Genomic DNA, 18,987 nt, shown 5'->3' on the forward strand with positions numbered 1-18,987 from the left:
GTGCTTTGTGTCTTTCAGCTTCCAGTTTACCCCCAAGCTTGTCTTTTGTGGTGTGGGGCCGAGAAGGGTCTGGCAATGTCCCTAGACCCACAGATGTAGTCTGGATGTGCTGGGGGGAGGGGAGGGATAGAGTCTCCAAAGCTGCCCCCGGAGCTAAGAACTGACCGGGCCGCCTGCTGTGTCCCAGCGAAGCTGATGGCACACAGCACACCCTGCTTAGCTCGTGTCATAGCAGGACCCTCCCTGCATGGCCCTGGGCCCCCAGTTATACAATAGCTTTCCAATGGGATGAAAGGGAGACCTCTCTCCGTCCTTTGTCTCCCTGTCTTGGGCAGAGGCTGAGAATCCAAAGGGGGAGGTTTGAGAGCATCTCTCCCCAGATGGGGGACCACTGTTCAGGGGTATTAAGCAATTTGCTCTGAGTCACACAGCAGGCCAGTGGCAGGGGGCGTCCCTACTCCCAGAGCCTGGGGCTGCTTTTACTGCCCCAGATGGGTATCCCCTGCTCCTTCCTTGTCCCTGAGCTTTGAGCTGCAGGGAGAGCTGGCTGGAGCCAGAGATGGTAGGGGAATTGTTTTACATATTTGTTAATCAGATCTCAGAGAGAGAGAGAGAGAAATGGACCCCAAGCTCATCATCCACGGAGGAATCCAATTTGGCTTTTATGGCCATGGTTATTGGTCGTATTTTGTGGGGATCTTTTTCTTTTTTTATTAACCCAGCAGTCCGGGGGCTGGGGAGCTGACTGGCTACCGAGCCTAGAGGGTCCCCCGGGCTCACACTGAAGTCCAGACAGCAGCCAGGACTTGGTACTGGGGGTGGGGAAGAGATGGTGGGAGGGGGACGGGTTGGCCAAGGCATGTAGTCAGGGTTTTCAGGAACCTTCTGACCCTTCATGCAAGGGGCGCCTGGGGGCCTGGCTGTATTTTATGGGCTCTGTAAGTGTTACTGGTTTTACTAAGCTTTCATTGCCCTTTCTTCAGAGATGCCGAGGCTGCTTGGCGGCTCCAGGAGCCAGGACTGATGGGTCTGGGCTGTGAGGCCTGAGTTCCTAGGTGGCAAAAGGTGGGAGTGGGGGTGGGGGGCAAGAGTGGGTCAGTCTGGGTGGAATTCCTCCTGGCAGTAGAGCACAGAGGCTAAAATGGGCTCTGACATTGGCCTGCGGAGGCCTGGACCCCAGGCCCCCACCCCTGCACACTGCATCATAGAGCTGAGACTGGATCAGAGATGGCATAAATAAGTGAAGTGGCCAGTGCTGGGCACATGGCAGTGCTTGGTAGATGCAAAGCTCCCTGCCCAAGCCCTTCGTACAGCTTCTGCCAGACAGTAAGCCCTGGGCCTTCTGTTTTCTTTCACTGCTCGTTGAAAAGCTGGTTGGCAGATCTGGGCAGCCTGTTTGTGTCCCTCTCTCTGAACATAAAGTCCTGGCCCAGATGCCATCATTTCTTCCCTCCCCACGGCTGGAGGAAGAGGCTCTTGGAGGAGTGAGCCCTGGCCAGAGATCCAGGAGCCTGAGTCTATCCTCTGGACCAGGGATGTGGTGAGCCTGCAGAGAGGCAAGTGTGAGCCCCAGGGTGGGGAAACACCAACGGCTAGGTCACCTGCTGGAAAAAGTCCCTGGGGACTGGGGAGGGTGACCAGGCCAGCAGGGTCTTTCAAAGAAGGCCAGGGCTCAAACCCAGGTTTATCCAACTGCAAAATCCATGCTTAGTTAGCTCCCCACTGCCACCCCCCAAAATCAGGCCCTGGTGTTCTCAGTACCCCACATCCTTCTTAATTTTGGGGGGATGAGTTCTGTCCCCCTGAGCCCACTAGAGAGAACACAGAACGGGAGAGGGTGGCCGTGCTCTTGTGACCATTAATACTGGATTCCTCTGGTGCTGGCTGGGACGTTTCCCCGGGTGATATATTGACCAGAGCAAAGCTTGTTTGCCGGATATATATTGAGCTGTTGGGCTTACGAGTCAGTGCCCAGTTTCCTCACCAGCTGTCAACCCGGGGAGGCCAGCTGTCCTTCATGCGCTCCATCTCCGCAGCCTACCCTGCTCTGGGAAATGACGGGCTAGACAGCCTCACCACAGAGCCCCCGCCGACTCTCTCTCCCACCCTCCCGGTTCCCGATAGATAGGTGCAGCTTTTCTTTGTGGGAAGCGGTCCTGTGCATCCCTCTGAACTTCCTGCCCTCTGCTGGCACAACTAGCTAATGAGGCTGGTGTTCACTGGGGGGCAGGAGATCTGAAGGGGCGTAGGTGCAGGTGCTTGCTTCTGCAACAGCTGCAAAGCCAGGTTTCCCCGGGGCCGGGGCTGGGGCAGGGAGAATGGGGGTGAGAGATTTAAGGACGTCTTGCTAAGGGAAGGGCTCAGATGAGCCCTAAACATGCCCCTCCCTCTACAGATTTGGAGGGCATTCCCTGGCTCTTTAGCCATTTTCATTTGAGATGCTCAGTAAGCCTTGGGGCTTTTTGAGAGAAGACTGTAGGAGACACCCAAGATTTAGCTGCTAGGATGGGGCTCCCTGCCTCACCCCCACTTTTGCTCTGGGGAAATTGTATTAGAAAGAAAGAGGGGGCACCTGGGTGGCACAGCGGTTAAGCATCTGCCTTCGGCTCAGGGCGTGATCCCGGTGTTTTGGGATCGAGCCCCACATCAGGCTCCTCTGCTGTGAGCCTGCTTCTTCCTCTCCCACTCCCCCTGCTTGTGTTCCCTCTCTCTCTGGCTGTCTCTATCTCTGTCAAATAAATAAATAAAATCTTTAAAAAAAAAGAAAGAAAGAAAGAAAGAGAACCAATAGGATATAGATAGCTAGGTGGTTGGATGGATAGATGATAGATAGATAGATAGATAGATAGATAGATAGATAGATAGATGATAAAATAATTGGCTCACATAAGTACGGAGACTAAGAGGTCCCACGGTCTGCAGTTGGCAAGCTGGAGACCCAGGAGAGACGATGGTATAAATTCCTGCCCAAAATCCAGCAGGCTTGAGACCCAGGAAGAGCCGATGTTTTAGGCCGAGTCTGAGGGCTGGAGAAGACCAATGCTCCAGCTCCAGTGGCCAGGAGAAGTTCCCTCTTACTCAGCCTTTTTATTCTCTTCAGATCTTCGACTGATTGGATGAGGCCCACATTAGGGAGGGCCTTCTGCTTTACTCAGTCTCCACACCCACACATTGGTCCAATGTCTGGGCACCGCATGGTCCAGCCACATAAAGTTAACCATCAACCCATGTTCCCATCAAAGGGAAGACCAGGCTTCTGAGACTGGTGAGGACATCCTTTAAGTCATGCCTTGAGCTCTCATGTACCAGAAGCAGAATTGACGACCCCTGAGTGATTTTGGGTCTTGTGGGGCTGGTGTAGGCTTGCTAAAGAGCCGTAGGTTTCCTCCATGGGTATTGACATCTCAGCTCTCAAGGAACTTAAGGGCTACCTGGAATGGAGAAAAGATCGTGGACTTCAGAATCTGAAGACCTGAGATTCAAACTCTAGTTTCACCCATTACTAGCTGTGTGACCACAGGGGAGTCACTTAACCTCTCTGTTTATCATGCTGTCACATGGGGAAGCTTGTAATACCTCCCTTGCAGGGCTGATGCGAGTACGAGAGAGGGTGGATAGAGCACCTGCACATGGTGGTCACACAGCTGATTGTTAGGCTATGATTATCTTGATGGGTGCCAGTTTCTGCATGGAGCCGGTTGGGCTCTCAGTTTCACCCCATCTGTGTGATTCGGCATCAGTTTCACCACCGTGTCTCTAATACTTCTGCAGCCTCCTGGCCCGAGATGGAGTGCCCTGGTGTCGGAGAAGGGCTTGGGATTCAGGATGGCAGGCACACAGCAGGGGCGTCGGGAGGATGGCAGGCTCTCAGAAGACGGGGCATTAGGACTTAGGACATCACTGCCCGGGAGGGACCTCCCTTCTGCTGTCCTCCCTTCTCTGCCTCAGATGAGCTGAATTCACCAAACAACCAGACCCAGAATCAGGAAGCAGAAAAGGACATAATGTCCCCAATCCAGCGTCAGGCGAAAATGGGACTGTTCAACTCAAACTATCTCATTTTGAACTTGCGCCCAAATCTCTCAGCCGAAGGGTAGGAGAATCAAAGACCCCGAGATGTTTCCAAGGACCAGCGCTGCACCAGGGAGGCAAAACACCCCGAGACAGGAAGAAAAAGCTGATTAGCTCCTAATTGCCGTTAAATTATATATACATATACGTATTTTAAGTTGAATCTGCATGTCTAATGTGATCTTTTTTATTACATTTTAATAGTCTGGCTGGGATAAGGGAATGAAGAAGGAAGGTTTCTGTCACCCGTCGCGGGGAGGAGGGAAGTTGTAACCAGGGCTGCAGGCAGCCTCTGGCGTGGAGCCACATCCCTGGGAGCCACTCTGCAGGAGAGCAAGGAGGGGGCTGGGGATGTCTTTGAGGCAACATTGCCTCCCCCCAAAGTCCCATTCTGTCCAGGTGGGGCAGTCCATCTGGCTTGGGATTGAAGAATGTTTCTTTCCCTAGACCTTAAAAATAGCTTCCCCATTTGGCTCTTTGGGTCCACATGCCTCGTCGTTCCCCATGACTGCCAACCCCCGCCCCGCCAGCCACCCAGAATCTGGTGATGGAGCAGACTGAACACTCCAAGCCAAGAGTCCTGGCTCTGCCACTGAAATAAGACGTTGGGTAAGTCCCTTCTTTTGTCTGGGTCTCAGTTTCCCTAGCTGGAGGATGAAGGAGTTGGACTGGCTGCGCTCTGGTGTCCCTTCTGGGCTTCCTGTTCATTTTAAAGACCCCTCTGTTCATCTCAGGGGAGCAGGAGATTTCCACACTCACTCACTCATCAGGCATTTGCCAGATCCTTCTGCTGTCTAACCAGGGTCTCTCCTGCTGCAACTCGGTCACCCCTCCTCATTTTCTCTCCTTGGCGGACAGAACCCTCCTCTCAGGCCGATTATAGTAACTCCTCAAAGAGTTGAAGGCTGTTAGCAAAATCCCTTCCACACACATACACACACATTCTATTTTTAAATAACAGTTATTTCTCACTCTAAAAGTAAGGCTACACCTGATCACTGCAGAAAAATTGGAAATAGACAAGTATAAAAAAGAAAATAAAAATCACCCATAATCCTCCCAGACTGAGATAACCACTGTAAACCGGTTTGGTTTTTTTTAATGCATATACACGAGGAATTTTTTTTTCTGTTATAACATTGAGATTATGCTTCAAATGTGGCTTGGGTTGCCCTATGCCTGGCCCTTACAACTGGACCAGGTTCTTCCTTCCCAGGCCCTGAGGGTCTACCATTCCCTTGCAGGCAGCTGCCCCACTCACTTCTCCCAAGAGAAGGGAGGAGAGCTTGTTTTGCGGATGTATGTCCACTTGGTTCATGGGCTCCCGGGGGGCCCGGAGTTTAATTCTGGCCACCTCTGAGAGTGTGTGTGTGTGTGTGTGTGTGTGTGTGTGTGTGTGTGTGTGTGACAGAGACAGAGCGGGCAAGAGAGAGGATGCTAGTTACTAAGCAGAAGCACCCCCGAGGGCCCACCCTCATGGGAGACCATAAAGGCACGATGGAATTCGGCTCATGACGGGCACTGTGGAGCTGTCCTTAGCTCCTTTCCACAGAGCAGCTGGAGCTCCTTGCGAAGCTAATCAATTCCCATCATTTGAGAAAGGAAAATAAATGTGCAGTTTGCTGCCGGCCCTGTGGGAGGGCCTGAGGAGGTGGTTACCCACTGAGGCGTCGCTGTCAGCCCCCAACTGCCAGCTGGGCCTCCCTGGGTTTGGGGAGGGTCTCTCAGATCTCACCCACCCTTTTTGGCCTGCAGACTAGGGCTCCTCTGCAATTTGCAGAGATGTCACCGCTGGAAGGATCTGGGTCTCCACCATCCCCATGCCAGATGGGTGAGACAGGGCCCCACAAACGGAGGGACATGCCCAGGGCCACACAGAAAGTTGGTGGCTGAGCCAGATGTGCAGCCAGGGCGGCCAACACCAATCTGGTGTCATTGCCCACATGGCAGCTTTTCTTTTCAGGGGGTGACTGAGAAGGTGGGCACCTGTGGGAGGGGGCACGATAGACAACTCATCGAGTACACTTCTTGCTGGTCTGTTTCATCCTCTTCAAGATCCTTCCCCACCCCCTCCCCAGGCAGCAGTAACCACACTCTTGGCCACATGTGTGTACTGTTTGGTGACTATCCTCTGTCCAAGGGGATGTTCTACCTAATACCTAACTCAGATTCTACAGAGATTTCTTTGCCTTCCTTCATTCAATATCTGCTAAGCACTGATCACCACCCCACACCCCCCACCGAGTACTTTAGGCCACATGGAACCCAGCAGGGAACGTAACAGCAAAGTCTCTGCTCTCTTGGAGTTCATGTCCACCCAGCTGTGGGGCACTCACCGGGAGGCAGAATGGCTGTGCCCAATTTTCTGGTCACTTAAATCCAGCAAATGTTGTCTGCAGGGCATGGAGTCACACATAGTGGACAGGGCTCCATTGCAATTGTCCCAGTTACTGTTACTATGTCAGCAATCATCCCCAAGCTTGGTGATGTATGACAATCAATGCATTATGCTCATGGACTCTGTGGGTCAGGACAGGGTACGAGAGAGGGTGGCTTAGCTCCCCTCCACGGTACCTGGGCCTCAGCTGGGAAGACTTGAAAGCTTGGGTTACTCCTTGACCAGAGCTATCTTTACCCATGTATCTGGTGGTTGATGCTGTCAGCAGGCACTCCTACGTGTGGTCTCTCTGCCTGGGCTCGTCTGGGCTTCCTCCCAGCATGGCAGCTGGGTTCCAAGGACAAAGTGTCCCAAGAGAGCCCGGGGGGGGAAGCTGCCTCTCCCTTTGCCTCAGAAGTCTCAGAGCACCACCTCTGCTGTGGTCTCAACACCACCACGCCCCCGGATTCAAGGGGAAGGAAAGCAGACATTACTTCTGGATGGGAGAAGTCTCAGTCATATCATGAGAAAAGTGCTTGAGATGAGAGAGATTGCTGTGATCATCTGTGGCAGATGCAATAGGCCACGTGGGTCTTAAAGGAGTTCGGAGCCTTTGGGGAGAAGGAGAGTATAACAGAACATTAGCAGTCATTTCCCAGGCACTGTGGTCAGCCTGCTGTGTACGTCATCCAACCATCTCTGGGAGGAGTACTGTTAGCCCCATTTTGCCGACGGGAATACTGAGGCTCAGGAAGGCTACCCTGCTTGCCCTAAGTCATACAGCTGAGATCGGTACCCAGGTCTCTTTGCTTCCAAAGCCATAGTTTTTAACATTCTGCCTCTCCCTCCTTCTCCCTAAGTAATTTTTACCCCCAAAGCGTGGTGAGAAGCTTACTCAGGCAGCTGAAGGCTTCAAATCTGGGAAGGCTTCTTGTCAGAGGTGACACTTGAGCAAGACCTTGAAAGATGCCTTAGACTTGGACACCTGGGGAAAGGAGTGGCATTCCTGGTGAAATAGCAGTGGGTTAGAGGATCCCCCAAATCACTCAGGGAGTGTGGCTGTGATGCAGAATCCTGGCCTTGGACCCCCCAACACACACACACATCAACATATTGTAAACTGTACACCCCAAAAGGCTGAGGACAGGGTGGATGGACCCCAGAAAAGGAGCAAAAGTGGCCCCAGTCCCTCCATCATATGCCATCAGTATCCTCCTTCCAAGGGTGGGAGTGGGGCTGAGCTCCCACCTGCCCCCCGCCTCTGCAGGCAGACTTCGTTCTGCCATCTGGATGCAGGGTGAGTCTGAGCTGTGTCTGGTTCACACTCGGGGCCTCTGCTAATACAAACTGGGCCCCAGAGCAGATAGCATCCCTTCGGCAGACTTGCTTTAGGGCATGGCAAATACAAAGTTTGATTATCTCATCATAGGAATCTTGCATATTACCAGGAGCAGTTCCCACCCCTTCTAGGCCTTTCTCCCTTTCAAGTCTTCTGCTTTGCCCTCCTCCTCTCCCACCCACCCTCATCCCACTCTGTTTATCTCTCTCTCTTTGTTTCCCTATTTGCATCTCTGTCTGCCCACCCCCACCCAATTCCACTCTCTTCTCTGTCTCCTCTTTCCAACTGTCTCTGTCTCTCATCTCTCCCATTTCCTGTCTCTCTGTCTCTGCTTCCCTCCTTCCCCTCACCCTCTCTTCCTCACTTTCTTTGGGCTGTTGGCAGCCCCCTCTCTTCCTGGACAGACCGCCTAATTGAAATGGAGCACTCTAGAGAATGTTAATAAGAAAGGCAGCATTAATTAGCCAGCTCTGGCATAATTAGCTTCCTCTTCTCAATGCCTGGCGTCTAACTGGATAATGAATCTCTCTCCGTCCAGAGGACAGGAGGGACAAGGGGGACAGGCCATGCCCGGGGATGCTGGAAGGCCGCCTGCCTTCGGGCCACCCTGCTGGAGTCCTCAGGCTGCCCAGCCTGCCCTCTCCTGCCAGGCCCTCCTGCTGCGTGTGCCCAAGTTTTGGGGAGACAGTTGCCTGGCCCCTGCTCATGCCCAAAGGTTTGACGTTGCTGGAGCTGCATGTTAAGTGGTCCGAGTCTGACAAACAGTGGCTGCAGCTGCAGCGTCCCAAAGAGGGGGTGGGGAGCTATTGAGAGGTCTTGAGGAGAGCCATGACAGGCATCTCGCTCTGGCACAGCTCCATGGGCAATGGATGAGCACACTACAGCCCTCCCAAGGGGAGCAAAGAAATCTTTTATGTGAGAGATAAGAACTAATCTACACAGACTACAGTCTGCTTCCACCCTCGACCCTCCTTGTGATTGTGTGAGGCAAGAATGGCCACCTCTATTTTATAGACAAAGATTCTGAGGTTTAGAGAGGTTTCCCACCTTGCCAGTGTTCATGCTACCAGGACCCAAACTCGGGTCCATCTGATTCCAAAGATCACGCTCCTTCCCTTCAACCCTGATACTTGTGCAAGGTACTTCAGAGTCGCTGATTAAATAAGAGCGGTTATAGTGGAGTAACACCTCACGTTGGCTTTGAGCTCAAAATCAGAGCATGAAGCAAAAGTTGGGAAATCATGTGTAGTCAAGTTCCCCTCTAGTAGCCCTTACGTAGGGAAGAATGTCTCCTCTGTTTGCAGCTGGGCTGTGACTTTCCCTTTTCTGTGACCTTGAAAGCCAAGATCTAGTTGGGGGAGGTGATGGACAAATAACATATTTTTTATTTCTCTTTCGTGTATGAGTGATCAAATTCAGTTGAGTTAAATGCCTGCTCCATGCAATTCCATCGTAGTATTTGTGGACGGGGTCGATACCCAGGGCAGGGCAACTGCAGCCCCAGGGCACCACCCTCTCCCTCTCTCCAGCCCGCTGACCCTCTCCCTCTCCTGTAGGCTATGGACTCAGAGGATGACCCCTTGCTCCAGGATGTGTGGCTAGAGGAGGAGCGGGAAGAGGAGGAGGAAGCAACGGGTGAGGCCTTTAGGAGGGCCCAGAAGCCAGGGCCTCAAGCTGGGGAAGGAGGGCAGTGTTGCTGGCGGCGTTGGACCTTGCCTTCCCGGCCCCCCGCTTCGGGCTTCTGGAGTACCCTGGGCTGGGCTTTCACAAACCCGTGCTGTGCGGGGCTGGTGCTCTTCCTGGGCTGCAGCATCCCCATGGCCCTGTCAGCCTTCATGTTTCTCTACTACCCGCCGCTGGACATTGACATCTCCTACAACGCCTTTGAGATCCGCAACCACGAGGCCTCCCAGCGCTTTGATGCCCTCGCGCTGGCGCTCAAGTCCCAGTTTGGGTCCTGGGGGCGCAACCGGCGGGACTTGGCCGACTTCACCTCTGAGACGCTCCAGCGCCTTATCTCAGAGCAGTTGCAGCAGCTGCATCTGGGCAACCGCTCCCGGCCTGTCACCAGGCCCCCGCGGGCGGTCCTTGCGGCCCCAAGGCGTGGCCCAGGCCTATCTCCCGACACTTCTGTGGACCAGAAACCAGGAGCCAATCGGAGTGGGCGTCTTCGGCGCGAGGCCTCACCCCCGGCGGATCTGGCAGCCAACCAGAGTGAAGGCCCAATAAACCAGAGGCTCAAGAAGAATGGGCGGTGCCAACCCAGCGCCCCGCCCCCTGCTGTGGCTGCAGCCAATCAGAGCCGAGCCCGCCGAGGTGCCTCACGCTGGGACTACTCCCGCTCCTATGTGAGCGCCAACACCCAGACACATGCGCACTGGCGCATCGAGCTCATTTTCCTGGCCCGCGGCGATGCAGAGCGCAACATTTTCACCAGTGAGCGGCTGGTCACAATCCACGAGATTGAGCGCAAGATCATGGACCACCCAGGCTTCCGGGAGTTCTGCTGGAAGCCCCATGAGGTGCTCAAGGACCTTCCACTAGGGTCCTACTCCTACTGCTCCCCGCCCAGCTCGCTCATGACCTACTTTTTCCCCACTGAGAGAGGCGGCAAGATCTACTATGATGGCATGGGCCAGGACCTGGCTGACATCCGCGGTGAGCAGACCTGTGTGTGGCCGGGGGTGAGGTCCGGTGGGTGGGGAGGGGCTTGTAAGAGATGGGGCCCCTGGGTAGGTGGGGCTTGAAAGGGGCAAGGCCTCGATGAGGCTGGGGGTTGGGTCTTCTGGGGTTGAGACAAGGTACTTTAAACCTGGCCTTGGATTCACACCTGAAGGAGGATGGGGTGGGACTCAGCTGTGGGGCGGAGTCAGGCTGGAGCTGACTGCTGGGTGCGACCTGAAGGTGATAGGTCCGAGGGCTGGGAGCAGGGTTTGGTGTGAGATGGGATCTGAGGGAGGCAAGGAAGGAGGTTTGGGCACACATCGCGGCTGAGGGAAATTGGGAGTTAGAGAAAGCATGGGCTGGGGCTTGGGTATGAGGTTGGTTAGAGGGAAGCCCGGGTGTGGTGACAGAAAACTGGGCATCTAATCAGGGGAAGATAGGGGGAGAGACTGGGGTTGAAGGGAGACCAAGGTGGGGTAAGTGCGAGGTCATTTAGGGATGAGACTTGAAGGGGGCTAGAGGATGGTTGCGGGTCTTGGGGGCTTAGGTGTACCTTTTAAGGGACACGTGGACAGGGTTCTGGGCAGATGGAGGGGGACTGAAATGGGAAGGTGGAGTTCTAAGACTGCAAAGATTGAGCCTTGGAATTAGGTGAAGTTCACATGCCAATAAAATGTGAATTTATGGGGGGCTGCCTGAGCAGGTCTAGGGGGCTGTTGTTTTTGGGCAGCCTTCTCTCTGTCCCATTAGGGACAGTTGGAGACAGCCTGAGGGGGAGTTTCTTACCCCCTTAGAAAGGAGTCAGATGGCAAGTGAGGGCAGGGTGACACTGATGGAGGGGTTGGGGGGACTTGACCCTCTGAGCTCCTTGGGCCCCCACCCCTGCCCCTGCAGGCTCCCTAGAGCTGGCCATGACTCACCCCGAGTTCTACTGGTATGTGGACGAGGGCCTCTCCGCAGAAAACCTCAAGAGCTCCCTCCTGCGCAGCGAGATCCTGTTTGGAGCACCCCTGCCCAACTACTACTCGGTGGACGATCGCTGGGAGGAGCAGCGGGCCAAGTTTCAGAGCTTTGTGGTCACCTACGTGGCCATGCTGGCCAAGCAGTCTACTAGGTAGGAGGTCCGGCTGCACCCAGCGTGTGTTCGCCCTTGTGTATACCAGGAAAGGGCTGTGTTAGGGCAAGAAACTCTCTTCCAGGTGCTTCTTTCTCCTAAACCCCAGATCACCTGCCCTCAACCATCTCCCTGGGAAGTCTTTCTTCCTGAATCAGGGGCAGAGCCAGTACATCCTCACTGTCACTCTGACAGCTGAAACACTCGTTTTCTTGATCAGTGCTAATGGGTAGAGAACATGACAGCTTTGGCGGAGGCAGGAAATCCCACACCTCTTGCCCTTGGGGGTGTGGGGTATTGCTTTCCTCCCAAGGTGGTGCTAGAAGGCTTTCTGGAAAGAGTATTGACCAAGGAGTATTGGCCCCTCTGCCTCTGCTACCCAGGGAGATAGTTGGCAAGTCACTCTTCTCTAGGCTGCAGATTCCCTACTTGTAAAGTGGGGATGGTGAGTCCTGGTACCCTTCTGGAGGCATTAGGAGTGGATGAGCCAAGAGATGTGAAGGTAATCTGAGGCAGTGGGTGCTTTGGTTGTCCTGGAAACCTTAGGATATGTGTCTAAGAATATAACTAGGCCCTCCCTCACCCAGAAAAGGCATTAGATAGTTCATCTGTCAGTCCTGATGGACAATAACTGGAATGCTTCTCAGTCCTCTGCCCTGACAGGCCAGCCCCAGACACAGGAGGAATCATTTTGCCTGAAATGCCCTTGTTCCTTCCATTACTCATCCATTACATTGAGCAACTACATTGTGCAGCTACTGTGAAAATCAGAGCTAACATTCATGTGGCACAGAGCATGCAGAAGCCCCTTATACACGTTATCTCCTTTAATCTTCACACTGACCCAATGAGGTAGGTGCTATTATGATTATCTCCATTTTACATTGAGGAAATTGAGGCACAGCACAATTAAGGAAGTTGTCCAAAATGATAAAGCCATAAGTGGTGGAATGGCATTAAAATCCAGGCTTTCTGGGGCACCTGGGCTGCTCAGTCAGCTAAGCATCTGACTCTTGATTTTGGCTCAGGTAATGATCTCAGGGTCCTGAGACCGAGCCCCACATTGGGCTCTACACAGGGTGTGGAGCCTGCTTAAGATTCTCTCCCTCTGCCCCTCCCCACTTGTGCACATGCTCTGTCTCTCAAAAAAAAAGAAAAATCCAGGCTTTCTAATCTGGACCCCGTATCCTTTGTGCTTTTATGCCAGTCGCTGCACTAGGAGCTTTCTCCCAGCCATGCTTCTTTGCCAAGGAAACTTCTGTTCATCCACTAAGATCCAGCCGGGGCAGTTTCTCCCTGAAGCTGGATCAAAAGCCCACTCTGCCCCCTTCCACTGTGCCATTCCTTCTCCCTAAATGAGGCAGGGAAAAGCATACGTTGAGTTAGATATACCTGGGGTCGCATACCAGGGACTCCACTTAGTTGTGGGAGTTTCAGTGGGCTCCTTCATTCTCTCAGCTACAGTTCCATCATCCCTTGGCAGTCTGTATTCTAGTTGTTTAATTCCTTGTCACTCAAAGGGCAGTCCTCAGATCAGCCGCATCAGCATCACCTGGGGGCTTGTTATAAATGCAGAATCTCAAGGCCTTTCCTTGACCCGAAGGATTCCCAAGTGCCTTGTTTGCACATTAAAGTTTGAGGAAGTCTAGTTTCACTATGTTTCAGTAGAGTGTGAGTCTGTTGTGGCCTGGGATTGTTCTTGGTTCACTTCCATAGGCCTAGCCCCAGTATAGTGCCCGGAACCCCTCAGTAGGGATTTGTCTTGGGAATGAACGAGTCTATGAGTGGATGGATGCATAAATGGAGGTGTTCCTGAGATAGGTACTTGGCTGGGTTGGGAAGGTACTGGCAGGGGCTGGCTGCAGGAGGATCTTCAGGGTTTCAGATACCGACAGTTACCTCTGCGTGATACGTTCAGCTGCTGACAAAACCTCTGCCTGCGTGGAAAAGCCTCTCTTCCACTTCCCATCCACCTAGACCTTCACAGGTGTGCTGACAAGCAGAGTCCCTATAGACTTGACTTGAGTACCTTCTTGTGGAATAATCAGATCTTTTTATTATTCTATTATTGGTTACCCAAGAGATGACAACATGCACCTTGACTTATTACAGGATAATACACATAATCACTTTTACCACTTCCCTGATAATACTAGAATCTTAGAACATGTGCACTGCGCTTATATCCCTTCAGGCTTTTGCATTTTGTTGCATGCATTTTAATTCTATATACATCTAAACCCCGTAAGACATTACATTATTACTTTACTGAGTCAGTACTCATTTACATTTACTCACTTATTTACTTTTCCTGTTGCTCTTCATTACTTTCTACAACTTCATGTTTCCCTCTGGAATCATTTTGCATGTATCTGAAGAACCCTCTTTCGTAGTTTTTTGGGGGTTTTTTAGCTCAGGTTTGCTGGTGATAAATTGTGTGGTTTGCCTAGAAAACATCTTTGTTGTACTTTCATTTCCGAAGTATATTTCTGCTGGCACAGAATTATAAATAGGTAGTTATTTTCTTTTAATTCTTTAAAGCTGTCAATCCATTGTGTTCTGACTTCCATCATTTCTGTGGAAAAGTCAGCTGTGAATATTTTCGTTGCTCCTTTGAAAAATTATCTTTTTTCTCTGGCGGCATTTAAGATTTCTTTTTGCCTTTGGTTTCACCGAGACTATGATTTATATTGGTGTAGTTTCCTTTGTATATGTTCTGCTGAGGGTGCACGGAACTCCTTGAACCTGTAGGTTGATAACTTTCATCAGTTTTAGGAGTTTCCTGGCTATTCCCTATTCAAATATTGCTTCTTCCTTTTAGGATTCTTTTTTAGGATTCTAATTACACAAAGTTAGATCTTTTCATGGAGTTCCATGTGTTTAAAGTGCTCTTTCCAAAGTTTTAGGTTTTTTTTCTATGTTCTAGTATATGTTACTTTCTGTGTTTCATTTCTTTCTGTTTTACATATTCCAGTTCACTATTATACTCCAGTCTTCTGTCATATCTAATCTGCTAATTAATGTCTATTGAGATTTTAATGTTAATGTTATGTTTTTCTGTGGAGAATTTCCATTTGATTCTTTGTTATTGATCTAAATTCCTGGTGAAATTCTTCCATTTTATTTATTTTGTCCATATTATCCTTTCTATCCTTAAACATATTAATTATCATTATTTTAAAGTCCTTATCAGCTGACTTTCAATATAGGGATAACCTGTGGATTTGTTTCTGTAGTCTGTTCTTTCACTTGGTTTTTGGTCATGTGGTCCTGCCTATGAGTATGCCTGGTAATTTTTATTGGGTGGTGAACATTGTGTATAAAAAACAAAGAGGTGCAGATGATATTTTTCCCGCACAGAAAGTTTATCCTCCTCTCCACTAGGCAGACAGAGTTGTGACTGATCACCTTACATAGCCAACCGTTTTGCTGAGTCAAGGCTGTTTTGCAGCCCTGCAAAGTCTCAGTCTGCTTCTTGTTTGCCCTTGGTTCTCTAGAATCTTCAACTGGGAGCCTGGTGTGTTCTGCACAACTCTTTCTCCTGACAGGTTACAAACTCTAATATTTGTTTCTCAAAACTACAAAAACAAAAACAAAACAAAAACGCCATGCCACTCCATGTTCATAATATTCCCTTATTATCTTTTCAGAGGCCTTCTGCTTAGACTTTTAGTCTAATGCTTCATGCAGCTCAGTACTCAGCACAAGTGCTGAGGGAGAGACTGACCATATACTCTGCTGGTCTACAAGTTTCTGCCCAAAACTCTGCTAATTCATCTGACTCCTGGCCTTGATTTGCAGCCTTCTGTCTGTGTTCAGAATCAGCAGATGCCTCCAGGATGAAAATGGCTGGAGAAGGCAACTTACCTTTCCCAGGTTCTTCTCTTTCCAGAGTCTTTCTGGAGTTCCTCTGCTTCTCAAACAGATGATTTCTGAATTTTATCTGACTTTTTTTAGTTTGTGGCAGGAATATTGTCTTCCACGAGCTATTCCTTTATACCTCAGAGTAAAAATTTAGGCCTGTGTCTTTTTATAACCAGCAACTAAGATAAGACCTAGAACTTCAAAGGCACTCTATAAATGCTGTACAAATGAATGAATGAATTAATTAATTAATAAACAGTTGCTTGAACTTTCAGTGTTCTACTCTAATGAAAGATCAATTAACCTATTTAGTTCAACAAAGTAGACAATCCAAAGATCTTTTCTACTTGGCTTTTAAATGTTCCATTTGGTTTTTTAAACAGCTTTACTGAGATATAATTGACATACAAGCAACTGCACATACTTAAAATTTACAGCTTGATTAGTTTTGACACATGTATACACCATAAAACCTTTACCATAATCAAGATGGTGAACATATCCATTTCCCCCAAAAGTTTCCCCCTGTACCTTGGCTGATCAAGGCACCACTTTCTGTTTTCCCAGAATTTTATATCCATGGCATCATATAGTATGCGCTCATTTAGTTGACCGCTTTCAGCCTAATTATTTTAAGTTATATCCATGTTGTTGCAGGTATCTATAGTTTATTATTTTTAGATGCTGAGCAGTAATCCAGTGTATGGAGATGCCACATATTTTTATACAGATAGCTAATTGTTCCAGCATCATCTGTTGAAAAGATTATCCCTTCAACAAAGATTGCCTTTGCACCTAGGACAAAAATCTATTGTCCATATATATGTGGGTTTATTTCTGGACTCTTGATTCCATCAACCTATTTCTTTATTTGCACACACACACACACACACACAGGGCTATTTCAATTTTTAAAAAATTAATTTAAAAAATATACGTAGCGCTTTTAATGTTATCTATTTCTTCTTGAATGAGCTTTAGTAGTTTTGAGTCTTTCGTGAAACTTGTCCATTTCATTTAAATTGTGAAATTTGTTGGTATAAAGTGGTTCATAATATTCCCTTACTATCTTTTAAATATCTGTGGAAACTGTAATGCTGTCATCTCTTTCATGTGTATCTTCTCTCTTTTTTCATGATCAGTCTGGCTAGAGGTTTTTCAGTTTAACTGTTCTCAAAGAGCTAGCTTTAGGTTTCTTTGCTTTTTTTCTCTTGGTTTTGTTTTGTCTTTCATTAACTTCTTCTCTGATCTTCATCATTTCCTTTTGTCTGCCTACTTTACCTGCAATTTTCTCTTGTTAGACTTTTTTGAAGTAGAAACTGAGATCATGAATTTGAAACCTTTCTTCTTTTCCAATATAGGCATTTATTGCTATAAAATTCCCTTTCAGAACTGTTTTAGCACATTCCACAAATTCTCATATGTTGTGTTTTCATTTTCATTCAAAATACTTTTTTAAAAAAGATTTTATTTATTTACTTGAGATAGAACACGAGCAGGGGGGTGGGGCAGAGGGAGAGGAAGAGCAAGAACTAGACTCCCCACTGAGCAGGGAGCCTGACTCAGGGCTCGATCTCAGGACCCTGGGATCATGACCTGAACCAAAGACAGATGCTTAACCTCAGAATACTTTCTATTTTCTCTTCTGATCTCTTTTTTTTGACCCATGTGTTATTTAAAAGTATGTTATTTAGTTTCCAAATATTTGGTAATTTTCTAAACATCATTTTGTGGCTGATTTTTAATTTAATTCTTTTGTGATCAGAGAATATACTTTGTATGACTTCAGCCCTTTTTAATTTATTGGGTCTTGTTTTATGGTCCAGATTGTGGTCTGTCTTGCCAAATGTTCCCTTGTGCCCTTAAGAAGAATACATATTCTGCTATTGTTGGGTGGGGTGTTTAATAAATATCAATTAGATCAAATTGGTTGATGTGTGGTCTGGATGAATTGGACCTTTTATCATTTTGAAATTGTCTTCTTTATGCCTACTGATATTCTTTGCTCCGAAATTTACTTCGTTTGTTACTAACATAACCATTCCCTCTTTCTTTTTAGAGTAGCGCATCTTTTTCTATCCTTTTAATTTTTAACCTATTTGTGTCTATGTTTAAAGTGGATTTCAGAGGAGCATGTGACTCTTGATCTCAGGGTCTTTTTTATATTTTTTCTCTTTTTCTTTTTTCGATAGTCTCATGGGGAGGGTAAATCTAGATTTCGTCTTATCACTCCATCATGGCAGAAGCAGATGTCACTCTTGTTTGTATTTTAAAACTCATTGTGACCAGCCCATTATGTTTTTGTTAAGAACAGCTCGTGTTACCTGCACACTGAATAGCCGTGTAAAACTGCATATGTGGAAGCTGGTTTGAATTTAGGTTTTTGAGGGAATATGGAGAATTAGGAGATAAAGGATTTGACTGTAATTGATTATTATCTGTCTTGAGCAGGGTCTCAACCTTGGCCATACATTTGAATCACCTGGGAGATCTTTAAACACTGATGACTCGGCCCCACCCCAGAAATTCTGGTTTAATTGGTCTAGAGTCTGGCCTGGACATCAGGATTTTTGGAAGCCCCCAGGTGACTCAACGTAGAGCCAAGGTAAAGAGCCACTGCGGAGGTGGACAGCTCCTGTTCCTCCAAGCATCAACAGCCATCTGCAACCCACTTCCGTTTCCTTTCCACCACCCCCCAGCAAAGTCCAGGTTCTGTATGGGGGGACAGACCTCTTTGATTACGAGGTGCGCAGGACCTTCAACAATGACATGCTCCTGGCCTTCATCAGCAGCAGCTGCATTGCGGCCCTCGTCTACATTCTCACCTCCTGCTCAGGTAGGTCTCCTCAGAAAGTCCAGCAGGAGCCAGCTCCCCCCCTCCCCTCCCCTCATGCTCCTGTTCCAGCAAAGCCTGCCTTCTCCAGAATGCCAGAAATCATCTCAAATCTGCCATGTCAGAGCTGGTGGGGCGGGGTGTGCAGAGATCACCTTCCAACCCTAGGCAGGTGGACTGAGGTCTAGACACAGCTCGGGCCATACCTGAAGGCCCCAACTCCCGGGACCTCACATGGTTAACCTTGTGCCTTCTGACCATCGTTTCCTTGCTAAAAATTTTGTTTTGGGGAGTCTGGAGTATCGGACCCTCCTTTATGGATTATTCCGTAGCCTGTTTTATAGTCCCAGGTCAGCTGCCTTTGTTCCTCAGTTCACTTTAACACTGCCACCTTCCCATATCCTGGCTGCTTCTTACTGCGTATACAGTAGGTACTCTCTATTGCCCGAGTGAATGACAGATTAGTCATACCTTCAAAAATGGAAAAGACATTCATTCATCCATGTAACAAATAGTAATTGGGCACCAACTATGTGTCGGATGCTCTGAGGTACCAGAGATCCAATGATGAACATCACAGACACATTTACTATGCCCATGGAACCTCTAGTCTACTGAGGTGACAGACGTTAAATATATAATAATTCCCTACTAGCAATTGAGGTCAGTTCTATGAAGATGAGGGCCTGTGAACCACCCACCCAGATGGCACCCTTTGCCATTCT

General features: G+C 49.1%; 1 protein-coding gene across 2 annotated transcripts in view; it reads left to right on the forward strand.

Moving 5' to 3' along the window:
- The window catches only part of DISP3 (dispatched RND transporter family member 3), a 47,402-nt gene that overhangs the window by 9,230 nt on the left and 19,185 nt on the right, over positions 1-18,987 (forward strand). The window contains exons 2-5 of one of the 2 annotated variants that reach the window (XM_034671572.1): positions 4,519-4,680; positions 9,344-10,445; positions 11,346-11,565; positions 18,129-18,265. In XM_034671572.1, coding sequence (XP_034527463.1) covers positions 9,347-10,445; positions 11,346-11,565; positions 18,129-18,265 — 1,456 coding nt within the window. In that variant the 5' untranslated portion in view covers positions 4,519-4,680; positions 9,344-9,346. The remainder of the gene's footprint in view (positions 1-4,518; positions 4,681-9,343; positions 10,446-11,345; positions 11,566-18,128; positions 18,266-18,987) is intronic. The other variant, XM_002922749.4, reaches the window with a different exon arrangement.

The sequence above is a fragment of the Ailuropoda melanoleuca genome, chromosome 11 (genome assembly GCF_002007445.2).
Source record: "Ailuropoda melanoleuca isolate Jingjing chromosome 11, ASM200744v2, whole genome shotgun sequence".
Classification (NCBI taxonomy): domain Eukaryota; kingdom Metazoa; phylum Chordata; class Mammalia; order Carnivora; family Ursidae; genus Ailuropoda; species Ailuropoda melanoleuca.